At 38.3% G+C, this 25,357-nt stretch overlaps 1 protein-coding gene across 1 annotated transcript in view; it reads left to right on the top strand.

Moving 5' to 3' along the window:
• Positions 1-25,357, top strand: part of LOC122791049 (bile salt-activated lipase-like) — a 299,760-nt gene that overhangs the window by 135,688 nt on the left and 138,715 nt on the right. The window contains exon 7 of the mRNA XM_044058827.1: positions 5,352-5,469. Within this exon, the coding sequence (XP_043914762.1) occupies positions 5,352-5,469 (118 nt within the window). The remainder of the gene's footprint in view (positions 1-5,351; positions 5,470-25,357) is intronic.

Here is a 25,357-nt window from a genome sequence, read left to right as displayed (position 1 = left end):
TCTGTTTAGTTTGAGAGTTTTTATCTTTTTTAGTTTTGCTAACTATTTGTGTGTGTGCATGTGTATGTGTAAAACAGGTTGAGCTGAAGAAGAATAGCAATGTCTCAAAACACTGTGTATAGGGGATATAGAACAGATATGTGACTGAGCCAGGTATTGAAATAAGGTGCATAAGGAATGTTGGTGGTGGAATGCAGAAGTCAAGGAAGTTATCAAAAGAAGGAAAGAATATAGAAAAAAGTGGGAAATAGAAAAGACGGACCAAGCTAAGAAGGAATACTGGATGGCTATCAAAACGACAAAGATATCAGTCACAACAGCAAAGAACAAGGCATCAAATTCACTCTACCAGCTTATGGAATGTGGTTCAGCAGATGATATAAAGAAACTCTTATCAGGTTGCAAGGCAAAGACAGAAAGATAAAAGGATCCTTCATAAGGGATGCCAGCAGCAACCCACTCACCAGCTCACAGGACATCAAAGACGGAAGGAGTACTTCAAACAGCTTCTGAATGAAGAAAACCCCACAGAAACTGTAGTGCCCCCAGACACAGCATACAATGAAAGGGGAAGTGGAGTTCATCTTAGAAGTGAGGACCATACTATGGAAAATGAAGCAAGGGAAAGCAGCAAGCTCAGATGAGGTCACATCAGATATGATGAAGATGTTGAGTGATTGAGGGGAGAAACAGTCATAGCATTTTGGAGAGAATGGTGTATCCCAGATGACTGGGGAATAAACATTCTAATGCTCATGTACAAGAACAAAGGGGACATTCACAACTTTGTGGGTAACATAATATTGAACTTCTGTCACACTGGATAACCATTCTGGAGAGGGTGATTGATAAAGAAATATGCAGAGCAATATAAAGGCTGACTGAAGATGAGCAGTTCAGATTCAGAGTAGTATGCAGAACAACCAACCCAATTTTTGCAGTGAGATAGATAGATGAAAAGCAGCTACAAATAAGGAAAACGTTCAACTGGTTATTCCTGGACTTGGAAAAAACATATAACAAAGTCTCAGGAAAGCTGATTTGGACAGTCATGTGATGGTTCAGAGTCATACCTATCAACCTGGAGACATCAAAAATCTGGACAAGGCCCATGAAAAATAGGTGCAAATCTGTACGCTGATTAATGTAAAATTTGAATACATAATTATGTAACCCCACCCACACCAATGGAATTGTGGGATACCAACTTTCAAACGCAAACTGAAGAACAGGCAACCAAAATATGGCACCAGAGTCCCCCTGCAGCCATTCAGATGTCCCATTACCTGGCTGTTTCACCCCATTTACTATAAACACTAATATGTGCATACTGCTTTACTTCTACAATGATTATTTGGATTTTATTTTTACATTTTATAGCACACTGCACAAACACTAATAGATATCTGCTAAACAAAGCAATACTGTCTCACAATGAAAATAGACTATGCATTAAAACTTCTGTGCCCTTGAAACTCACATTCATTGAAACAGCATTGAACCCCACCATACCACATCCAAACAAAATGCATCTGGCCAGTAGTGGATAAACACTACCTTTGGGCTGTTTTCAAATCATGGGCCCCTTGCACACAAAACAAGAAACATACATGTTCTTTGATACACCTTCTTGACTTTATTAAATTATATTTCTTGTATAATACAGCACACTTGTTAGACATAAGTTAGAGCACAATTTAAATGCATTGTTTGAACATTTCCCAGTAGGCAATGAAACAAAATGCATGAACCAATAATGGCAAAACTGCCCAATTCAGAACATTTCCATCATAAAAGTCTACTTCCACACACACACACACACACACACACACACACACACACACACACACACACACACACACACACACACACACACACACACACGCACTCACATTTTAAATTTATTGCTTGAACATTTTTCCAGTAGGCAATGAAACAAAATGCATGAACCAATGACAAAACTGCCGGTTCAGAACATTTCCACCATAAAAGTCTACTTCCACAGGCACACAATATATATATATATATATATATATATATATATATATATATATATATATATATATATATATATAGATAGATATAAAATGTGTGTGTGTGTGTATATATATATATATATATATATATATATATATATATATATATATAAAATAGAATGACAGCACTTATTTTCAAATTTCAGGGTTTTTTTTGGTGGGGTGGGGCAAATGGCCAAAAACCAGGGACACATTTTAAACATTGCTTGTATAATTTTGGAAAGTTGCAAGAATACTAGAATAAAATGTTGTGTTACCACCATGCATTTCACTGCCAAGTCTTGACCCTGGGACCTTGTGCACTACAGTCAGAGCAACATACCACTATGCCAAATCAGCAATTTCCTGGAAGACAGGAAGACTGAAAGTTAAATGGCTACCATTTAGTGAATTCAGTTCTCACTTCTCACCATAGTGCTCAACCTCTTAGCACAAAATAACAGAACAAAGCCAATAATGGGGAAATACATCCCCAAAATAGGGACACATTTCAAATACTGATCTTATAAACTTAGAAAATTGCTAGAATAAAAGGTTTTGTATTACCTAAGAATACAACCTCCATGGGACCAGATGACATCCTGGGCTGTATACTACATGAACTACAAAATGAACTGGCACCTCACCCAAGAGTCATGTTTAATCATAGCTTCACCTCAGGCTTCATGCCCAATGAATGGTGCACAGCTACAGTTATCCCACTCCACAAGGGGGGATCCACCTTGGATCCTGGGAACTACTACCCTATCAGTCTGATGAGCATGATCTGCAAAGCCATGGAACACATTATCATGGAACTTATAAACAAACACATTGGCAACCTTCAAACACTGGACCCCACCCAGTTTGGTTTTGTGAAGGGACAATCTTGTCTCCTGAACCTGATTGATTCTTCAAATCAGTCTCCAGAGCTGTGGACGAGGTAAGGCGGTCTACACAGCCTATCTGGACCTTGCCAAGGCCTTTGACACCATCCCCCACTCTGGAGTCATAGATAAACTTACTAAGCTGGGCATTAATCCCTAAGCCACGCGATGGGTTGCCAACTGGCTTACTGACAAAACCCACACTGTAAAAGCAGCCAACTCCAAATCCAGCTCCAGACAAGTGACAAGTGGAGTAACTCAAGGTTCAGTCCTGGGACCGTTCTTGTTTGACATCTACTTCTCTAAAGTACAGGCCAACACTAAGGGACTCTAGCTAACAAAGTTTGCAGATGACTGCAAACTGGGAGCCATTATTGAATCCCCAAATGATGTGGATAGTCTACAAAAGGCCTTACAGAAACAGTTTATCCCCTTTGGAATAAAACATGTACCCATGAATTGCCACATAGGTGGCAGTACACTAAACACCGAAAGTCTGATAAGAGACTTAAGGACACAGGTGGACAGTGGTCTCACCTTCGATAACCACATCACCATAACAGTCAGGAAATCCTTCTATGTGGCACACCTCATCACTAAGGGCTTTTCATCCAGAAAAAAGGAGGTCATTGTCCCAATGTACTCATCCCTCATTAAACCCATTATATAATACAGCCCCCCCGTTTGGTGTGTATCTCTCAAGACATCTGCAACAACTGAAAAGGCTGAAGAAATACCTCACTAAAAGAATCACATGCCTAAAGCAGATGCTCTATGCTGACCATCTAAAAACACTCCAGGTATACTCTGTCGCATATCATCTACTCAGAGGCGATCTCTGCTTAACATACCAGGCCATGTCAAACCCAGAGCTGTTGGAAATGCTACACTTAAAGAAATCCCAATCCCTCAGAGCCAAATCCAGGGATCTAAACCTTGTCATCACAATGAACAAAACATGCTGGAGGGATAGGTTTCTGACCCAGAGACTCCCCAGACACTGGAATAGACTATCCATACATGTCAAGCAGAGGGCCTCTTTGGCCCTCTACAAAAAGAACCTTGACGATTGGATAGGAGATAGGAAATTCACCCCAGGGATCACGTCAGTCACCCTGCTAGATAGGGGTCCAGGGTAGTAAATATTGTGGGAAGAAATAGCCAGGGAATTGTTATGGCTAGGCTTGTATAGGCCTTAGGGCTGATAGCCTAGTACCAACCTATGAATCTATTATTTTTTCTGAAGAATATGAAGTCTGAAATTCAAATGCCTGTCATTATTTAGTGAATTCGATCCTTCAGTGAGTTGCCACAAAAATCCTGTAAAACACAGATTTAATGAGGAATAGAATAGAACAGAAATAAACTCCCAAGTGGTGGCTAGGGACTTTAGGCTCCTTTTACCTGTACCCAAGGTACAGGGTTTGAGCCTGAGTACTTCTAGCCACCAAGTTTATTCACTTGGGGGTATTTTCACACACACACACACACATACACCAGTTGTTCAGATCACAGCAAATAACTCTGCTTTTAAGCTCAGCACAGGTTCTGTTTACAAAGAAAATAGACAGGTTTCTAAAATACCTTAAGCTCAAGTTCCTCTATAACAGGTTTCCTTCATGCTCCATGCAGTTCACAAGAGAAGAATTGCTCTAGTTGATTCACAAGCAGGCCTCACAGATCCACTGAAAAAGAAAATAAATCAGCTTCCGCACTCTCAGAGCAGATTCAAAACAGCCAGGCTGACGGAGCTGATGTCATCGCGCACGTAATGACATCAGCTCAAAAAGTGCGAAAGAAAACAAATTTAGTTGGGAGGTATGTTCAGAGTTCCTGAAACACAGATAGAATTAGCGCAGGCTATGTACAAGGACACAATGACTCCGAATAAAAAAGTTTAATTTGGTAAATATAATGAAAATGTTAAGCAGTTTTAAGCTTTCTTCATCAGTTAAACTATATCCTCATGTTTAACTTGCTTAATTGCAACACTGAGTACTGCTGATTAAGTTACATCCAAATAATAGCTGTGTGTGTGGTCTGCTTTTTAAATGCTGTAGGCGTGAATGAGACGAGGCAGCCCACACAACTAACACTGCAGGTGTGAAGCGGTAAACAGATCAGTGCTGTAAATGTGAATGAGTTAACAGCTGGGGTGCTCATTTACATTGAGTGAAATGACCTAGGGGTGTTCATTTACACTGGATGAAATGACCTTGAAATTGAATACAGTTTGAAAATGAATGAATTGTTTCACTACTGCCACATTATATTGCATTCAGACAGATATGGATATTAAATATTGTGATACTGATATTTCATTCAAACAGATACAGATATTAAATATTGTGATACTGACAGAGTGCATGTTACAGAATATAGGCACACCATAGCTGTGCAAAAATGCACTTTAACTGACAAGTCTTCTTTTTCTTTTACTGTGTTGCAGGTTGCAAGGAAGGTTGGCTGCCCAGTGAAGGACAGTGCTGCCATGATTTCCTGCCTAAAGATCAGTGACCCCAAAGCAGTCACCCTGGCTTTCCATCTGAATCTTATCGACCTTAAATGTAAATCAGTGGTAACATTAAAACTGCCATGATTTCGATTTCACTCTTTTTAATTTCTCCACGTGTTTTGAGTTTGTAATACCATGACAGGAACAGGCACCATTCCCAAGTCAGGGTACTATTAGAGTTCATGAAATAAGTATCGTTTCAATCTTTGATGCTAGGCAATGTGTGCAGAATTACCTCCTCCTGAAGTTCATATGAGGTTACATGTATTTGTAACATATTTCAGTTGTCCTTCTTTTGGCTTTTCCCAGTTAGGGGTCGCCACAGTGGAACTCCGGTCCGCTAATGATTGGCAGTAGATTTTTACAGTGCCAAAGTGCCAGCCTGATGCCCAACCTTCAACGAAGGCTCGCCCATTCATGCATGTCTTTTGAATGCCACTTGACCGTAAGGAGGACATGCAGACTCCACACAGAAGGTGATCCAGCGAGAATTGAACGGGAGAACCTCTTGCTGTGAGGTGACAATATTACCGCTGCACCACTGCAGCTTTGTAACATATTTAAGTAAGATTGTAAATAATTTTTTATTAGACCTGTTGCTCCTACTGTTGGAACTGCCTGGGGATCTTTCTTCTGGGTTGCCCTTGTTTCTGCTTTCAAATCCTGGTATTTTATAACTATGTGTCTCTCAGTATGTGAGATACTATAATGACTGGATGCACTTATTTCAATGATCAATTCTACTTTTGTCTTTTTTCTCTTGGACTACTATATTCGGTTTTCTTGCATCTATTTTTATAACTGTTGGTGAGGAGTAATCCTATGTGATCCAGATTTCACCATTGACAATAATGCTTTGTGGCTCATGTTTTCAATACTCCCCCATTACTTTTTATTTCGCCATTGACAATAATGCTTTGTGGCTCATGTTTTCAATACTTCCCCATTACTTTTTTATTGTCGTGTTTGCACAATTCCTGATGTAACAGACTTGCCACATTATTGTGCTTTCAATATACAGACCCTCAGCATGTGTGTATCACAAACAGCAATGAGATGTGAAACCGTTTTCAGTTCTGTTTTCCAGTACAGACCCTCAGCATGCGTGTATCACAAACAGCAATGAGATGTGAAACCGTTTTCAGTTCTGTTTTCCGGAACCTGCATTTGTCAGTTTCTTAACTTGTCCAATTTGGTGTTACATTGGCCTTATTCACTGCATGGCTGATAATTATAGGTTATCCTTAGTAAGAATAACAGGGATCATACCATAAATAATATGAGGGGATGTGTGGATGGGATAAGCCATTTAAGAGCTGTCTTTACCCATTAGCAGTACAGGGGGGCAGTCCTGTGGTAAATTTTCTGTTATACAATGACCCCCCATTAATATTCCAAAATGTGCATGCTGACTGGCCAGTGTGCCTGTTGTAAATCCCATGATATACCAACGGAAAAAAGGTCTGGTCACCCGGACTTTTTTCCATTGGTATAAAGTCCTCAAAATATATATTTTTAAAAAGAAAAAAAAAAACAGAGCAACAGAGACTTTCTTTTCTGCGTTGCTTCCGTTTCTAAACATTGATGTACTGGGTACGCATGGCATGCAAGTCCCATACGCATGCTCAATGCATCAAAACAAGGAAGCGGTGTACCACAACCAGCGGAAGAACGGTAATGCACTGTTACACAAAGACATTATTTAAGAAAAGTAAGTATTTTTTTCTTAAATAATGTCATTGTATAATAGCAATAACTGACTCCGTACTTGTGGTATTTTGAAATTTACCCATGGTTGGCTTTATTTAATCACTCGGGCTTCGCCCTCATGATTAAACCACACCAACCATGGGTAAATCTTCAATATACCACACCATGTCATCAGTTATTGCTTTATTATACAATGACTGGCCATTAATATTCCAAAAAGAGAACGCTGATTGGTCAGCCCATTCAGTGGGCCCATTGTAAATCCCAGCATATATAATAATGATCTTTTGGCTTTTCCCAGTTAGGGGTCACCACAGTGGAACGCCGGTCCGCTAATGATTGGCAGTGCATTTTTACAGTGCCAAGTTGCTAGCCTGATGCCCAACCTTCAAAGAAGGCACACCCATTCACGCACGCACCTACCTGCATGTCTTTCAAACATCACTTGACCATGGGGAGGACATGCAGACTCCACACAGAAGGCGCTCCAGCTGAGAATCAAATGGGAGAACCTCTTGCTGTGAGGTGACAATGCTACTGCTGCACCACCGCGGCCTATTGTAAATCCCAGCATATACCAACAGAAAAAGGGCCGGTCGCCTGGACTTTTCTTCCATTGGTATACACTAACTTTTAACTTTTTTTTTTTTTCACAAAAATTAAATAAAAACTGAAATCTGGACTCTGGACATAGCAGAGAGACAGGAAGGAGAAAATACTAGGAAAATCAGGTACTTTAGTCAAAACTAAAGACACGTACCTGATTTTCCTTGTATTTCCTCCATTTTGGCTCTCTCCTACCCCTAAACTGTACGAAACACTTTTCTTTTTATTTAAAAAAAAGAAAAACAGAGCAACAGAGACCTTCTTTTCTCCGTTGCTTCCTTTCCAAAGCACTGATGGGTATGCATGGGAATGCAAGTCCCATATGCATGCACAGTACATCAAAAAAGGCAACAGGATATATACCAGCCGCAGAAGGACAGCACGGCACCATTATACAAAAACATTATTTAGGAAAATTAAGTATTTTTTTCTTAAATAATGCATTGTATAATAGGAATAACTGACTCCGTGGTGTAGTATATTAATATTTATCCACGGTTGGCTTTATTTAATCACTTGGACTTCAGCCTCATGATTAAACCACACCAACCATGGGTAAATCGTAATACACCACACAGACATCATCGGTTATTGCTTAGTTAGCCATCCATAGATCTAAGTTGTGCTTGAATATCGATAGGGATGAGCTTTGTTTTACAGGGATGGGGAGTCTGTTCCAGAACAGTGGTATTCCCAGTGATTTACCTGTTCCTCCAAACCATTCTGTTGATATTACACAGAGGTTTAACTCCCTGGATCAAATATTTCTGATGGCATTTAACTTGCTGATGTGCAGTAAATCCATCAGTACTGGGTTGGAAGATGCCTTGTCTGCCAGACAGAGGTCACTTCTTAGAAGTCTGTAGGATACTGATTATAGTGACAGGACGTTGAAGTGGTCCTTGGAGGACATATTGTTTAGGTCTTGTTTCCTTTTAGTTAGGTATCTCTGGGGATGTTCCATTTGTTGCATGCGTCTAGACAGATACATACCAAAGAGGGCATTATATTCAATGATCGGCCTAATGAGGGCTGAGTAAAGGGAGGCAATGACATCACGAGATCTAGGCACAATCCCTTTGTTTATAAGCTACACAATATAAAAGGACCTTCTTATGACAGTGGACACAAGTTGGTCAAAAGTTAGATCACTGTCTGCATACGTTCACAAATTCCAAACATCGGGGGCAACTCTTAGGAACATATGGTCAATGTGGTAGGTCCCCAGAGTAGACGACTTCCCAAAGGATGAAATAATGCATTTTTTGTCACTTAGTTTCAGTCCATGATTCTGGCATCAGTTATTTGTTTGGGACAAATCTTCCTGTAGGATGGCTAAGTCATTTGAGGATTCAGTGACATCTGCAAGCTTAGTCAGCCAGAGCCCTTTGGTATTAGCTTTTACTTTAGAGAAATAGATGCTAAACAGGAGGGTCCCTGCACCAAATTCTGAGGGACTCCACTGGTGACTGGTCTCTTTGTGAAGGGATCCTCCCCTGTGTTGATCTCCTGCATCCTGTGAGCCACCTGGTAATATAGTCGGCGATATAGGAATTTATTTCCCCATTTATTTAGCTTTTCTACTATACCTGAGTGGGGTATTGTTTCAAAGGCCATGGCCAGGTTGAAGTATGCAGTGTGTACTATTTTACTTTCATCCAGTGCTTTGCTGACCCTTTTAAAAAAGTCTATCAGTTTAAGTAAGCATGACCTGCCCTTGACAAATCCAAGCCGAGACGGGTGCAGTGTTTGGAGGTTCCCTATGTCCTTATTGATTAGGTCCCTAATAAGTCTTTCCATGGCTTTGTATATGAGACTGGTCAAATTTATGGGTCTGCAATTGCCTGGGTTTGTGGAAGGTACTCCCTTATGCAGGAGAATCACTATAGCTGTCTCCATTTGCTTGGTAGAAAACCTGTATGGAGGGCTGTGACTGAACAGTGTCATTAGGGGTGTGGCTAAGTTGTGTGACTGTGACTGTAGTACACAGGGTCTTGGGTTCGAGCCTTGCAGAGGCTGTTTATTTGGGGTGGGAGGTTGGCATGATGGTTAAGGTATTTACCTTACATACACAAGGAGCAGGGTTCGATTCTCACATGGGATAATTGGCTACGCTTAAAATGACCCACAGGGGCAGTTAGCCTAGTACTGATCTATGAACTTATACTATTTAAGATGCATCTGAGGATATTGTGGACCCATCAGTCAAGAGTGTAGCCAGGCATACTCTTTGTACTCCACTGAGTACAGTTATTTCTGAGTACCAGATCAATATGGCTTTTTTCAGGTCATATTATGTCTACAACTGTCTAAGTAAATGTGTCCAACAACATATGCAATGTTGCCAATATAAAAACAATATCTTTAATAGTTTTAGTGGGAACAGCTGAAAGTTGGTTACACTTATTAAGTGCTTGGGGGCAGCAGTTTCAGAGCTGTATCCATGTTTTAAGTGATAGATATCCAAGGAGGTAGCAGTAAGAAGTGTTGAATTTTTGAATACAAAGTGGAATTTGTTTCCTACACCCCCGCCATTGAAGCAGTATTTGTAGTTTTTGATAATACTTTTAGGACTTGATCTTGTGTGGTAGCTGGAGGCGAGTTGGTTCCAGGTATATCTTGTGGAATAGATGCAGGAGAAAGAGATAGGTAAAGTTTGAGCTGAATTTATCAGCCAGTAGGCTTTGCTATAGTTTCTGTCTTCAGCCTTGATGGTGTTTCTATTGCTTTGTTTCCCAGTTATCTTTAAAATCTTTTATGGGTTATCAATGAATTGTTTATTTTGTAGTTTTTCTTTATATTTATCTGCATACCTTCCAGATTTTTCTGTTTGTGCGATATTTTTAGTTTACTATTGGAAATAGTGTATGATAAATCCTGGTCTGTTTTGATACCATGTGTTGCTTTTATCACATCTATCTTTCTAAGACATTTTGATGACTTGTTCGATTTTATGTATTCTTCTAACACGATACTTCTCATCTTCACTGCTTTATACTTTTCTCTGTTCACTGCTTCCATGGTGGCATTCTATGTGTTCTCTTCCTTTCCTGTGTTACTTTACATTTTTTTGGTAACATCCATTATTATAGTTGCACACTTGTTGTTGTTTGTCTTTCGGCTTTTCCCGGTAAGGGGTCGCCACAGCAGAACTCCGGTCTGCTAATGATTGGCAGTAGATTTTTACAAAACGCTGAGGTGCCAGCTCGACGCCCAACCTTCAACGAAGGCACGCCCATTTATGCACGCATGTCTTTCGAACGCTACTCAACCACGGGGAGGACATGCAGACTCCTAATCTATCCTATTTATTTCTGTTACATCAAATTAATTGCTCTTCATAGTCCTAATTGCTGTGCCATTCTGTTTTGCCAACATTATTTCCATTCTACAGTCTATTTCTTTTATCTGTCTTGCTGATTTCACCAGTTAGTGGCAACAGAATTTGATCAAGGTTTTGCCAAAGAGTTTTATTTCAGTTTATTCTGTGCTGAAGCAGGTGCGTATAAAAGGAGTAAAATCTCTAATGAGTGCTACACATTAACACATTTCAGCTTTGCTCTGGTGAAATCGCTTTCTCAGTACTTCATGCCAGGAGAGGTGTTTTTTGTAAATATTGTTTCCTTTATCCAATAATTCTCTTTCTAGTTCACTTTCCTCTCCTATGTCTAGTCCATCTGTATTTTGATTGCTGGTTCTTTTCTCTCCAGGTCTGCTTGTGGTATATCCCATACAAGTGCTTCTCTCCCTCACTTTATTGCCTGCTTGTCATATGGTGCACCTACTTCCTTTTCCAAAATGCTCAGAATTATGAAATTGTTAGCTTTGTGTCTTTCTCTGCTAAAGTATTTCAGAATCCTCACCTGGTATGATAGATGCTGCATATTAATATTAATAAATCCACACATTATTTACAATATTCTGTTACTGTTCACAAGTCCTGCAATCGTATTTGGTGCTGATTGAAGTATCATTATGGGATGACTGAAATGTTCTGTAATTAGTTCTTGCAGTATGACGAACAGCTGTGTATGTTAGTGGGTACATGTCCTCTAATAATGGCCAAATAACCCCGAACATATGCTTGGCCAACATGTGCATTGCTTTGATGTGGTCACTATGGTCAGCATCTGCCATTGTCCTAAGATGCAGTGACTTCAGGGTTGATTATATTAAGTCTGAAGGTATGGGGGGGTAGACAAGGGATCCTTGTGACTTGTTTAAGATACTGACATATTAATGGATGTACTTCATCATAAAATCATTACATGCTTGTGCAAATCAGGACATAAAATATCACAAAACCCATGGTTTATATCCACTTTGTGACTGCAACAGACATAAAAAGCTATATTCTACAGTGGGTTATTTGTTGTTGCAGTGATAGGGAGAACAGTAGTTATGAAAAATAAGCGTGTCATTGGAGGCGTATTACTTTTCTTGAAAAACGTTTTAAAAAGATTTCTCATAGTCTGTATATAAATGCTCACAGGCTATACTGGCTAATCCATTTAAAGACAGGAAAGAGAAAGAAAGCTTTAGGGATGGCAGAGGGCAGATCAACCTATGAGCTGGCTGTCTGACTTCCCTTGAAAAGAGACAGCAGATTAGCGCACATTTTAAAATCAGTTTACTGATTTGTTTTAATTTACAAAGGATTATTCCGTGCACTACACCAACATTTCACTGATACTGAATGACATATGCTGGTGTTAATTTTGTTTAACCACACACACACACACACACACACACACACACACACACACACACACACACACACACACACACACACACACTACAAATTAAGATGTTCTTGTGAAATGATTTTTTCACTGTCCATATCACCAGATTGTCACATGACTGTCATCATGTTGCACATGGTGGATATGGTACAAAGTGAGTTAAACGGTCTTCATTGTTAAAAAGTATAGATCTAAAGTTCTACACTTTGAATATCTTGAGTAGTGAACATTTTACATAAAACAATTCTGCATTTAGATAGCAATGCTATACTTTAAATGCATAGATAAACTTACTGTTTTATGCGGGGAGGTATCCAGCTGCAACCTGAAGTCCACAGGAATTTAGAGATTTGCTGTTTAATGGTAACTTAAAGACAAACTGAATTATAGCAATATCTGGCAGAAAGGATGTAATTACCTGGGATTCTACATGAAAGAGAGAGTATGGGCAGACACCAAGCTTCTCCAAAGCTGACTTTGGACTCCTAAAAACAGAGGTGGCTAACTTCACGGCACCCATGCCAGTGGAAAATAGCTACATGACTGCCTAGTCATATGCCAATGCACTGTACGGACATATACATAAATGCATGGAACTAGCCATACCCAACAGAGCCAAGATGCTTTCCTCCAAAAAAAGGAAGCCAAGCTGGCCGTCCCCTGTCATTAATAAACTCTACAACAGAAGGAAGAAACTGTTGCAGAAAAAGGTGAGGTCTCAAGACTGGAAAAACTCCCTTATTAGCCTCAACAAAAAGTTGAGATCCCTCATCAAATCATCTAAAGCCAGCTATGAAGGGAGAATTGCAGCAGACACTAAAAACAATTATAAAGCCTTCTATAGTTATATCAAGAACCTCCACGGCAATACCCAGATTTGCTCTGAGTTACTTCACAATAGTACCTCCTATACTGAACCAACAGATATTGCCAACATACTGACTGACAGATTCAGTGCCAACTTTACCCCTCTCTTCCCCCCAAAGGGCCAATCACAATACCGGAAGAATGCCAAGCACCCAGCATTACTGCAGCACAGGTTAAAGCTGCATTGACCAAGGCCAAGAATATAGCTTCCATGGGACCCAATAATATCCCTGGCTGTTTTCTACATGAACTATAAAGCGAACTGGCACCACATCAGTGTGCCCTGTTCAGTCACAGCCTCACCTCAGGCTTTGTCCCTACTGAATTGTGCACTTCTACAGTCATCCCTTGCCATAAAGGGGGAGCAACTATAGACCCTGGGAATTATCGCCCCATTAGCCTGACGAGTCTGATATTTAAAGCTATGGAGTGCATGGACTTGATTAACAAAGATAAAGGAAATCTACAAACTCTAGACCACACGCACTTTAGCTTTGTGAAAGGGAGATCATGCCTGCTCAACCTGGTTGACTTCTTTGAGTCAGTCACCAGGGCTGTGGATGAAGGTAAGGCAGTGCATACAGCCTACCTCAATCTGGCCAAGGCCTTTGAGACCATTCCTCACTTGGAAATTATTGATAAACTCACCAAACTAGGCATCAACCCCTATATCACTAGGTGGGTTGCAAATTGGCTCACAGATAGAACACACAGTGTTAAAGTAGCGGACTCCAAGTCAGACTGCCGACCAGTCATGAATGGAGTTCCACAGGGATCGGTCCTGGATCCCCTCCTGTTCAGCATCTACTTCTCAGAAGTCCAGGCCAACACAAAGGGACTCTGGCTGACCAAATTTGCAGATGACTGCAAGCTGGGAGCCCTTATTAACTCCCCAAGTGATGCAGACATCCTACAGAAAGGAAAACTGCATCGTCATCCCCTTTGGTAAAAACTCAGTTTCCACTAATTACCACATCGATGGGAGCCCACTGAACACTGAAGGCGTTATAAGAGATCTGGGGATGCAGGTTGACAGCAACCTCTCCTTCGACTACCACATTGCCACTGTGGTCACAAAGTTCTTCTATGTGGCACATTTCATTACCAAGTGTTTTGCATCCAGGAAGAAAGAGGTCATTGTCTCTCTCTCTACTCTTCCCTCATTAGACCAATCATCGAGTGTAATGCCGCATTTGGCATGTACCTCACTAGACACCTGCAACAGCTGGAGAGGCCACAGAAGTACCTCACGAAGAGGATCTTAAGCATTAAATACATGTCCTACATGGACAGACTCAAAGACCTCCAGCTATTCTCTATCTCATATCATCTACTTAGAGTCGATCTCTGCTTGACTTACAAAGCCATGTCTGACCCAGGTCTGTTAGAAATGCTACATCTAAAGAAATCCTAATCCCTCCACACGCTCCACAGACCTCAACCTCATTACCACAATTAACAGAACATGCAGGAGGGACAGGTTCCTAACCCAGAGACTGCCCATGCTCTGAAATAGACTTCCCATACATGTCAAGTAGAGCACCTCACTGTCCCCCTTCAAGAGAAATCTTGATGAGTGGATGGGTAATAGAAGGTTCACCCCGGGGATCACTCCAGTGGATCTACTTGATAGAGGCACTGGGAACTAATGTCAGGTGGCACGTTGACAGGGCACTTCCATGGGCTAGGCTTGTAAAGGCTTCAGGGCCATTAGCTTAGTACACACTTATGAACTTATAAACCTATACATTCTGTTCTGCTAGGCACAATGCTTGGTCCAGATTAGATCAAAGTTATATTAACTTTGGATGGTGCAGTGGTGCAGCAGTAGCATTGCTGTCTCACAGCAAGAGGTTCTCCAGTTCGATTCTCAGCTGGGGTGCCTTCTGTGCGGAGTCTGCATGTTCTCCCTGCGTTCATGTGGGTTTCCTCCGGGTGTTCCGGTTTCCTCCCACATTACAAAGACATGCGTCTAGAGCTTTTCTTTCCGGGCCTCCACTGAAAATTGGCTTTGTTCCAAGTCAGACTTTCCCAGTAAACAAATGTTAAATAAATAAAAAATAAAATAAACTTTGAAAAATTATTTATTTAACATTTGTTTACAGTGAAAGTCTGACTAAGACAGAGCCTATTTTCAGTGGAGGCCTGGGGAGAAAAGCTCCAGATGCATGTCTTTGTAACATGGGAAGAAACTGGATTACCTGGAGGAAACCCATACGAATGCAGAGTGGACACACAGAGTCCACACAGAAGGCACCCCAGCTGAGAATCAAACCGGAGAACCACTTGCTGTGAGGTGACAATGCTAACAGCTACACCACTGTGCCATCCGAATAAACAAAATAAACAGAAGGGTAGAGACAATACAGTATCATCTCTTTATGATATCTGATCACACATTAGTAAGCAGAGTAATCAGATTACAGTCTGATCACACATTAGTGAGTATAATAATCATATTACAGTCTGATCACACATTAGTGAGTATAATACTCAGATTACAGTCTGATCACACATTAGTAAGCATAGTAATCAGATTACAATCTGATCACACATTAGTGAGTATAATAATCAGATTGCAGTCTGATCACACATTAGTGAGTATAATACTCAGATTACAGTCTGATCACACATTAGTAAGCATAGTAATCAGATTACAATCTGATCACAAATTAGTGAGTATAATAATCAGATTACAGTCTGATCACACATTAGTGAGTAGAATACTCAGATTACAGTCTGATCACACATTAGTAAGCATAGTAATCAGATTACAGTCTGATCACACATTAGTGAGTATAATACTCAGATTACAGTCTGATCACACATTAGTAAGCATAGTAATCAGATTACAATCTGATCACAAATTAGTGAGTATAATAATCAGATTACAGTCTGATCACACATTAGTGAGTAGAATACTCAGATTACAGTCTGATCACACATTAGTAAGCATAGTAATCAGATTACAATATGATCACAAATTAGTGAGTATAATAATCGGATTACAGTCTGATCACACATTAGTGAGTAGAATACTCAGATTACAGTCTGATAACACATTAGTAAGCATAGTAATCAGATTACAATCTGATCACACATTAGTGAGTATAAAAATCAGATTACAGTCTGATCACACATTAGTGAGTAGAATACTCAGATTACAGTCTGATCACATATTAGTAAGCAGAGTAATCAGATTACAGTCTGATCACACATTAGTAAGCATAGTAATCAGATTACAGTCTGATCACACATTAGTAAGCAGAATAATCAAATTACAGGAACAAAAAATACTGCCAATGTACTGAAAATTCCCACAAGATTACTTGGATCAGAAAGAGGAGGCAGAGTGGTCAACCAAAAAATTGAAAACTTGGTGAAGACTAAAGTAGGGGAGACGGAAGAGTGAGAAGGGGTAAAAGGAGAATTTTGAGATGGGATACAGGAGAGAACAGAAGAAAAGACAAGGAGAAGGGGATAATCTGGGAAGTGATAAAAGACGAAATGTATAACAAAACAAGAAGAATAAATTGGAAAGAAAAGAATGGAGGGAGAGGAAATTAAAGAAGAACTGCAAAGCTGTGAAGAGGAGAGAATATTGAGGAAGAGGGTGGGGGGGGGATCCATTCTTTGCTAATACCCATCACTCATTGAAAGTACTGGCAGTATGCCTAAGGCGGAGAGAGAAGCGGGAAGAGGGGTGCAAGACAAGGATGAGATTTTAGAAGAATTCAGAAGATATTCCATAAACCTCTACAAGAATGAAGATGAGGGTGATGCCAGAGAATGATTGGGAGATAGAAGGTGGGAGGGAGGTGGAACTTCCAGTGATAGCGGAGCAGAAAAGGAAAGTCCTGGTTACAAAGGTAACTAAGGAGGAACTCAAAGAAATGTTGAAGGAAATGAAAAAGGGGAAATTGCCAAGAACAGATGGGTTACTATTCCAAATATGGGAAATGGTAGGGATAAGCTAGTGGAGGTATGCACTAAGATGTGCAATAGCATATTCAAGGAGACAGCCCACCAAGCTCATGAAAAGAATCTGTAATTGTAATACTTTCTTTTACTTTTTATTTTGTTATTATTTACCAGTTTTTTTGACTGGATTTCGTCAAAAAAAACATTTCACTGGAGTCCTGGGAAATAAAGCTCCAACATATTAGAGATATTTTTAAATACACATTCTGTAATATACATGAACATGCACCAACAACTGTACATTAACAAACACATTAATTTGCTAATTAGATGACATTAGTATGAAAACAGAGACAACTATTACAGCATAAAGGATACTTATGCAGTAGTAGATGTTGAGCACTGGGGACTCGAAGAGGTGTATTAGTGAGTTTGTCAGATAGATAATAGATCATGTGATCAGTGGTTAGAAATTCAAGGAAAGGAGTTATGGGAAGGAACTAAGCAGGACAGAAAATGTTAATATTGTAGTTAGGAGGTGGAGTATAAAACAGGATTATAGATAATTATATACGACTATCATAAGGCTTGTATTTGAAATATAGAGGTAGGGGACCAGTGTTGTAAAACTATGTTTATGGCTGGGAGATGCTAGTAAAACTATTCAGGTGTTGGTGAAGACAGGTTGTGGGGCATAGGATGCTAAATGAAGAGAAATGGTTTGATGATATGGCGAGCTGAAGATAACGGTGGCATTTATCCTGGAGATGTACAGGAGCAGATCCACTGGTTTGACAGGTGAAATTTTAGTTGTGTTTTAAGTGAATTTGCATTCTGAATTGAATTCAGTGGTATTGGGATGTGGTTCCATAGTTTACCTATATTATTTGAATAGAGTCACCTGCAGTATTGGATGGATTTGGTTACAGTGATTAGTGACTTTTCTCTAAACTATAAAATTCTATTGGGAGAATAGTGATGTATTAAGTTGTTAGGGGCTGTGCAATTTTCTGGCTTACAGAGAATTCCGTGTATTGTAATTAGCTGAGATAGGTGATGTGGTAGCTCTAACCAGTTTAGTTCCCTGAGGTCTCAGCCGTGGTGTGTTCTATTGTTATGGCTTATTGCAAATTTGGGTATTTTATTACGACATTGCTCAGGGTTGGACAGTTGTGAAACTTGGTTATGGAAGACTGAGGCAGCATATAGGGGAGATGACAGTAAAAATGTAGAGGGTATACGTCTTCTGGCTATGTCAGTGAAGTACTTTTACTAGATAAAATTTACCTAGTTTTTGATGTGCTTTTTAATCACATGGGATGCATGGTGGTCAAATTTCAACTGGTCATCTATGATGACACCTAGTAATTTGGTGTGGTTGACTTGTTCTATTATGGTGTTATTTGTTGAGATGATAGAATTTAGGGTGAAGGCAGTTGTAATATATAAAGAATGGAAGGACCCCCTGTTCCCCTCCTCCCACATACCAGTTTCTATGTTAAACTGTGGTTATAAATGCTTCATGTTAGTAAAGGCAGAGAGGTTAGCAAAGGTGATGCCCAAGATAATGCATGAAGGCCAGACTAGATCTGTGGAGAAGGGGCAAATTAATTAAGGCATTGATGACAATAAAACATTTGCAGAAGGAAGAAAGTTTGCCATTCTATCATTTGATGTGGAGAAGAGTTTTGACAGAGTAAAGTGAAAATATTTATTACAAGTTATGATGGGATGGGGACTCCAAGAAGGATGAGTTTGCATGGCTGAAAGGATGTATGAAGGAACTTGAGGAAGACTGGAGGTGACAGCTAAAATGTCAGAAGAATTTGGGTTGGATAGAGTGTCAAGCAGGGATGCCATCTCTTGCTGTTATTATTTGCATTACATCTAAAACCATTAGCAGTACAGGTGAGGAAGAGAGAGATACATGGGTATCAGTGAGGAAGGTATATGAAAATGTCACTGTATGCAGATGATGTGTTATTAAGTGATCCAGCTGGAGGCCTTGGTAATTTATGGAGAGCTATAGACATTTTTTGTAAGGTCACAGGGTATAAGGTCAACCAAACTAAGACACAAGCAATAACAATTAATATGATCCTAGAAGAGCGGAGCAGGGATGAGCCAAGGGATATATGGAAAAACAAAATCAAATACTTGGAGATTTGGTTAAAGAATACAGTGGAAGAAATGGTAGAGACAACTTATGAGATGGTATTTGATAAAATCAATAAGCAGTTAGCTAGAAACATATTAAAGTGGGTATAGATCAGAAAGTACAAGTAATGCTATTATACTTAGCACTGCAATTTCTATATCTAGGACATGTGTTTTGGACCAGCCTGAGGGAAACCCACACGAGGAAGGGAAAAATACTGCTCAGGGATTTCTCCTTAGAGGGAGGGAAGCCAAGAGTGCAATTAAAGGTATTATGGCTGTCTAAACAGAAAGGATGCTTAGGGAATACCAACAATAAATGAATATTTAAAGGTATGTCAAATAAGTGACATACTGAGAGTAACAGATGTGCACTATTAGGAAGACTGGAAAGAGATGATTTGGGGAGAAGATCTATGGGAAATTTGACTGGAGTACACATGTGTACAGTTCCATGTGCCAGTACTGGAGGAAATGGGAAGGGTAGGTAAAAATTTAGTTCAGGAGGGAGATCTAGCACAATGGTGGGAAGATTTGTTACCGATAGGAGGGAAGAAAAAAGGAAATAGAATACTTGTTGGAGAAGATAAGTTTGTACAGGTCCTTAAAGAGGATTTACTGAAACCATGGGGAGAGTTAGAAGAAGAATTTTTCCAACCTAGTGAAACAGAACAGGAATATCCAGGTTCTTACAGTGAGATGGGGAAGAATAAAAATGAAAGGAAAGGGGGTAATATTCTCACCAAAAGCCTCAAAAGAGATAAAAACAAAACCACTAGAGAGCACAAAAAGTAAAGGTAGGATCTCCAAAGTTTTGAAGACATTGAAGTTAAAAAAAAGAAAATTCTTAAGAAAATGTGGGAAAGCTGGGAAAAAGAATTCAAGGAAATAATTCTAGATGAAGTAAAGGGGAAGCAATAAGGCTTCTGGGATGTGCAAAGAAAGTAACAACATTTAAAATCTTTGCCTGCCAATGCCTGTATCATTGCTAGAATTAAGTAAGATGTTTTCATCTACTTGTGAGGACTGCTGGCAGTAGAGGTTCATGGAACATTTGTTTGGAATTGTCCAATGTTAACCTAATTCAAGGAACATATGAAGAGGCAATTCAAAGCAACAGGAGGAGAGGACATACTGTTAACAGAGAAAATGTTCTTATTGAGCCGGATAGTCAAATATCTTCTAAAAGGATATCTAAGATAGTGGCAATAGGGAAAGCACTATTATTACAAAGAAGTGGAAACATAAACAATACCACAGCCTCATTGAAAGAGACAGAGAGAGAGAGAGAGTAGCAATGCAACTAGGCCAAGGGGAGATGAAAGTGGGAAGTGGAGGGAAAACCAAGGGCCCCAAAACTGAAATGGAAGAGGCTGTGGGAAAGTCAGAGAAAGTAAAGATAAAATAAGAATACACAACTTAGTGTATTAAAAAGGGTAGGAACTTCTATCTAAAAAAAAAAAAAAGTTATACAGAAGTTTTACCAATGGTATGGATAAAAGTTTAAAAGTATAATGCAGCTGTAACTGTAATCATTGGTTTGCAGTGAATCAAAGGTAGACATGAATATGTAGCAGTAATGGATAAAATGATCCACTACCATGTAACAGGGTGGCCAAATCATACATTGTACAAAAAAAACAAAGTTGTTTTTGAATAAAAAAAAAATAGCTATATGGATATGTGAATAGACAGAATCCCTAACCAGTACCAGGGAAGCCATTTCAAGCTGTTTGAGGCTTAAGTGATACATGAGCTATAAAGAAGTGAAAATTTGAAATTAACTTTAAGTCCTTAACTGTGAGTGTCATTCAATTTCCACTTCATAGAGAGTGTATTAATAGCTAGAAGTAGAATTAATGATAACTGCATTTTTAACATTTTTATATCATATTGTTTTCTCTCTAAACTAGCAGGAAATCAGGAAGAGAAAGGGGTGGAGGTAGGGTAGTGGACATAAGAATCCGAGGGAGTAGGTGCCCCAGTTGGACTGTTTGGATTGAGTACAGTGATTTAATAATCAAATACAACCTCTTTGACTTTGCATTTATTTTATAAATGGACCTACTTCACTTCACTGAAACTCATTTGACTGAGCACTTAAGTGAAAGCTAACTTCACTGAAAACTCATTTGACTGAAACTCATTTTGTTGAAAGGTATATTCCCTTTTCCCCATTGTAATGTGATCCTGGAGTTAGTATATATAGTAAGGGTGTGTGGGGGGCACGGCCCCCACATTGGGGGGTGTGAGGGGCATAGTCCCCCGCATAGTTTGGGCATATATTGTCTTCTAAAATGAGTTATTCATTGGAGTTGTAAGTATCCATATATATGCTTTAAAATGTATAAAATAGGTATATACCAACTCTAGGATTGCCCTATAATGGGGAAAAGGCCATATACCTTTCAATTAAATGAGTTTCAGTGAAATTAGTTTTCAGTCAAGTGAGCTTTCAGTCAAGTGTGCTCAGTCAAATGAGTTTCAGTGAAATGAGCTTTCAGTGAAGTAGACCCATATATATATATATATATATATATATATATATATATATATAAAAAAAAAATATATATATATATATATATATATATATATATATATATATATATATATATATATATATATATATATATATATATATATATATATATATATACACACACATATATATATATATATATATATATATATATATATACACACACTCATACATACACACATATATATATATATATATATATATATATATATATATATATATATATATACTTGTGTGTGCGAATCAAGCCTCAAATTTATTTGCAAATCACTTTTGCTTGATACTTAAAGTGTCTTCTCTAGACATGAATTGTTTCCATTGTCTCCACACGCACACATTTTTTTTTACCGGGGTAAATGGTAACTCTCGTACACCAACATCTTCCTTCCCTACATTTAAAGTACTGCTGTCACTAGTTAGTCAAGAGTAACAAAACAAGAATTCACTTTATTATTTGGTCTTGGAATAAGCCAAATTTTAAATAGTCAAATAGTACCAATTATCTCTGAGAAATTACCTTTCAGTGAACAAATACCACACAGTTTAAAATACCAGTAAAATGTATAAACTCCTAAGCTGATAAAGAAATCTGCCACAGGCATTCAAATATGAATATTAAAATTATTTTCTTGAAATAAATAAATTAAAGCATTTCCTTTCCAAATACATATGCAGTGCAATTGTACAAACATTTGTAAATAAAAATTTAAAAAGAAAAACAATATTCAGAAATCTCTCTATAACAACTAAACTAGAAATGTTCTTGTTCTGGCAAAAAAGATACACTGTGCCCTTACTATCTGTGGCCCTTTTGAGCAAAACAGAATTTTCAGAGTCTTTACAAGCAGTATACCAGGTCTGGCTGCAATGGGGTGGTCCAGCAGGCAGATTACAGTAACTTTCTTAACTTACTGACTGCCTTTCCTTGAAGTAAAAGTGTTTGTATTTAGCAATCCCCAAATAGGTTTTTCTGTGGCTTTAGTATGAATTTTGAAAGATGCCTTTTTGTTTCCACAGTTACATGTTGAATGGGGAATGGTAAGATTCGCCAAGCCAGAGTCCAAATAAGGAAACCATCTTTGACATAGCTCAACACCCCCAAGCATCATTAGACTCTGTAACAGTGCATGCATTTGTAAAGCAAAGTATAACTTCATTTTAAACCGCAAAATGGAAAATACAGTTAAATAACATTTTACTTATTTTCTTTCACATATTACATTTTATTAAAATGTCGAGTGCATTGCAGTGCAGATTCCTTTATGTTTACCTTTTAAAAATGATTATTGTTTTATACAATTGATGCAGCTTTAGTATAGCTTGGATCATGCCTCATGTATTTTCCTTTGGAATAATAGTAGCGTTTTATCACTTTATTGCAGTTTTCCTCAAACCTCTCCTTTCTTCTTAAACTCAAGTGAGTTTTGTATAGAAACACTCATAAATTAAGGTTTTGGTAAATGAAACCTTTCTTGTCAAACTCACGGAGTTTCTTATTTTGAAATAGTCTCCGAGATTCTGATGACAGAATAAAATAACATTCCCATTTTTTACCTGGCATCTATTTTCCTTGAAAAATAATCATACCTATTCAATTATTATTTGGGCTCCTGTAGCTACCTGGTTCTCCAACAGTTGTGTACACCCTGTCTTTATTTCCTGACTTAATATTTTGACACTGCTCACAACTTTTTCAGTACTATGTCCCTTCAAAGTCTGAGTAATAAAAATACTTTTTCTGTGTAATTTATTCTCATATGGCCTAAAGTGCATGATGGTTGGTCCTTGGGAATACCAATCGCTGCATCACTTCTCTGAGTGGCCCATGTTTAGGAATCCAATTTTTGTACAACTATCTCTTTCTCCAGTTAAAAAAAAACAAAGAGAGAAGCCCACTTTGCTACTTCCCACAAGCTTTGCAAAGAGAGGGTCTGACAGCAGTGCCTGCCTTAACTTCTTCTATAATCCTTCTAATTTTTCATTTTGATGAATGCCTATTATTTTCTAATTGTGCTCATATTTAGACTTATTTCTTTCAACAATTTCTTGCCTATAAATTAATTTAGACACGTCTGAATAGCTTTGAGCTAATTGAACCAGCAGGTTGACCTACGAGCTTAGCATAGATCTTAAGAGATTTTTAGTTTTCAAAATGCTGCAAAAGATTCTCCTATGCGATCATAAATATGACACGGTAACTCCTGGTTGTTCTTCAAATAAGATTTTCCTTTATTTTTCAATCTTTTCAGAAGTTAGGTTAGATCTTGGATTACTGAGAGTAAAAGGGATTGTTTTATCTAATTATTCATTCAAATTTTATCACTCCCACAGACAGTCATTTAATATCTTACGGTCACAAAAACAGCAGAAAAAAACGCAAATGGAAACCAATAAAAGAAAAAGTGGTTCAGGCACACCAGAAAACAGCTCACAGTTAATTTATTGCAGTAAAATTCCACACAAGAGCTTTTGCCCTGACACAATGCAGGGCTTTATCAAGTGAATAAAACACATACAATTACAGCCATTTAAATACCCTGTTTCTCAAAACATCAACTCCAAAATCCACAAATCAATACAATTCCTTATAATTCTTTTAAACGAGATGACTGTTCAGTCCAATAACTAACTATTAAATGGTGAACCAAGATATTGTTTAATTCGGGTGAGCGCTTTCGCTTACAGCTTTTTCAAACCACAAATACAAACAACAAAAGACCATCTATTTATATGAACATGAGTGCAATTAAACAATTAGTGTTTGCAATTAAAATTAAAAGGTATATATATATGCATATAACCACACAGTTAAAACTATGTATTTCAAGTCTAAGAATATGCACTAATTGATTCTGGTTTAAAAATGAACTAAAATAAAACTCCATTTTTATAAAATTGTACTTATAACAGCCAATAAATGTTTACTTAATTTTAAAAAATTATTAAAAATTAAAAACATATCTATATACATATAAACCATTGCATCAAATGCTAAATAATTATGATATATAACTGTGTTAAATATTGCATAACTAAAGCCCTTAGTATAAGACATCAATAGACTAAATACCATGGAAGCTTCATACTAAATACAATTGAATAAACTATATGGAAGCTTGATGTAAAATACAATGAACTGAGCTATATAATAGCTATTCTTAATTATCTAATGATTGTATAATTTAAACATAAACCAGAGAATTTAAATTTTATGTCTTTTCTTTTTAAGGGCTGGTTTTAATGGGACTCTATCATTGAGGCCAGGGTAAAGGTGCGCTCTAGTTTTTATAATCCATTCTGTCTCTATGGATTCTGTTAAATTCCTAATGTCACCACCTCTTATACTGCCCTCGGTGACTTGCAAGACAGAAAATGTGAAGCTATGACTGTCGCCTGCA

Source organism: Protopterus annectens, chromosome 16.part0 (genome assembly GCF_019279795.1).
Source record: "Protopterus annectens isolate FY-2018-M chromosome 16.part0, PAN1.0, whole genome shotgun sequence".
Lineage (NCBI taxonomy): Eukaryota > Metazoa > Chordata > Ceratodontiformes > Protopteridae > Protopterus > Protopterus annectens.
This window is presented reverse-complemented; position numbering and strand designations above follow the sequence as displayed.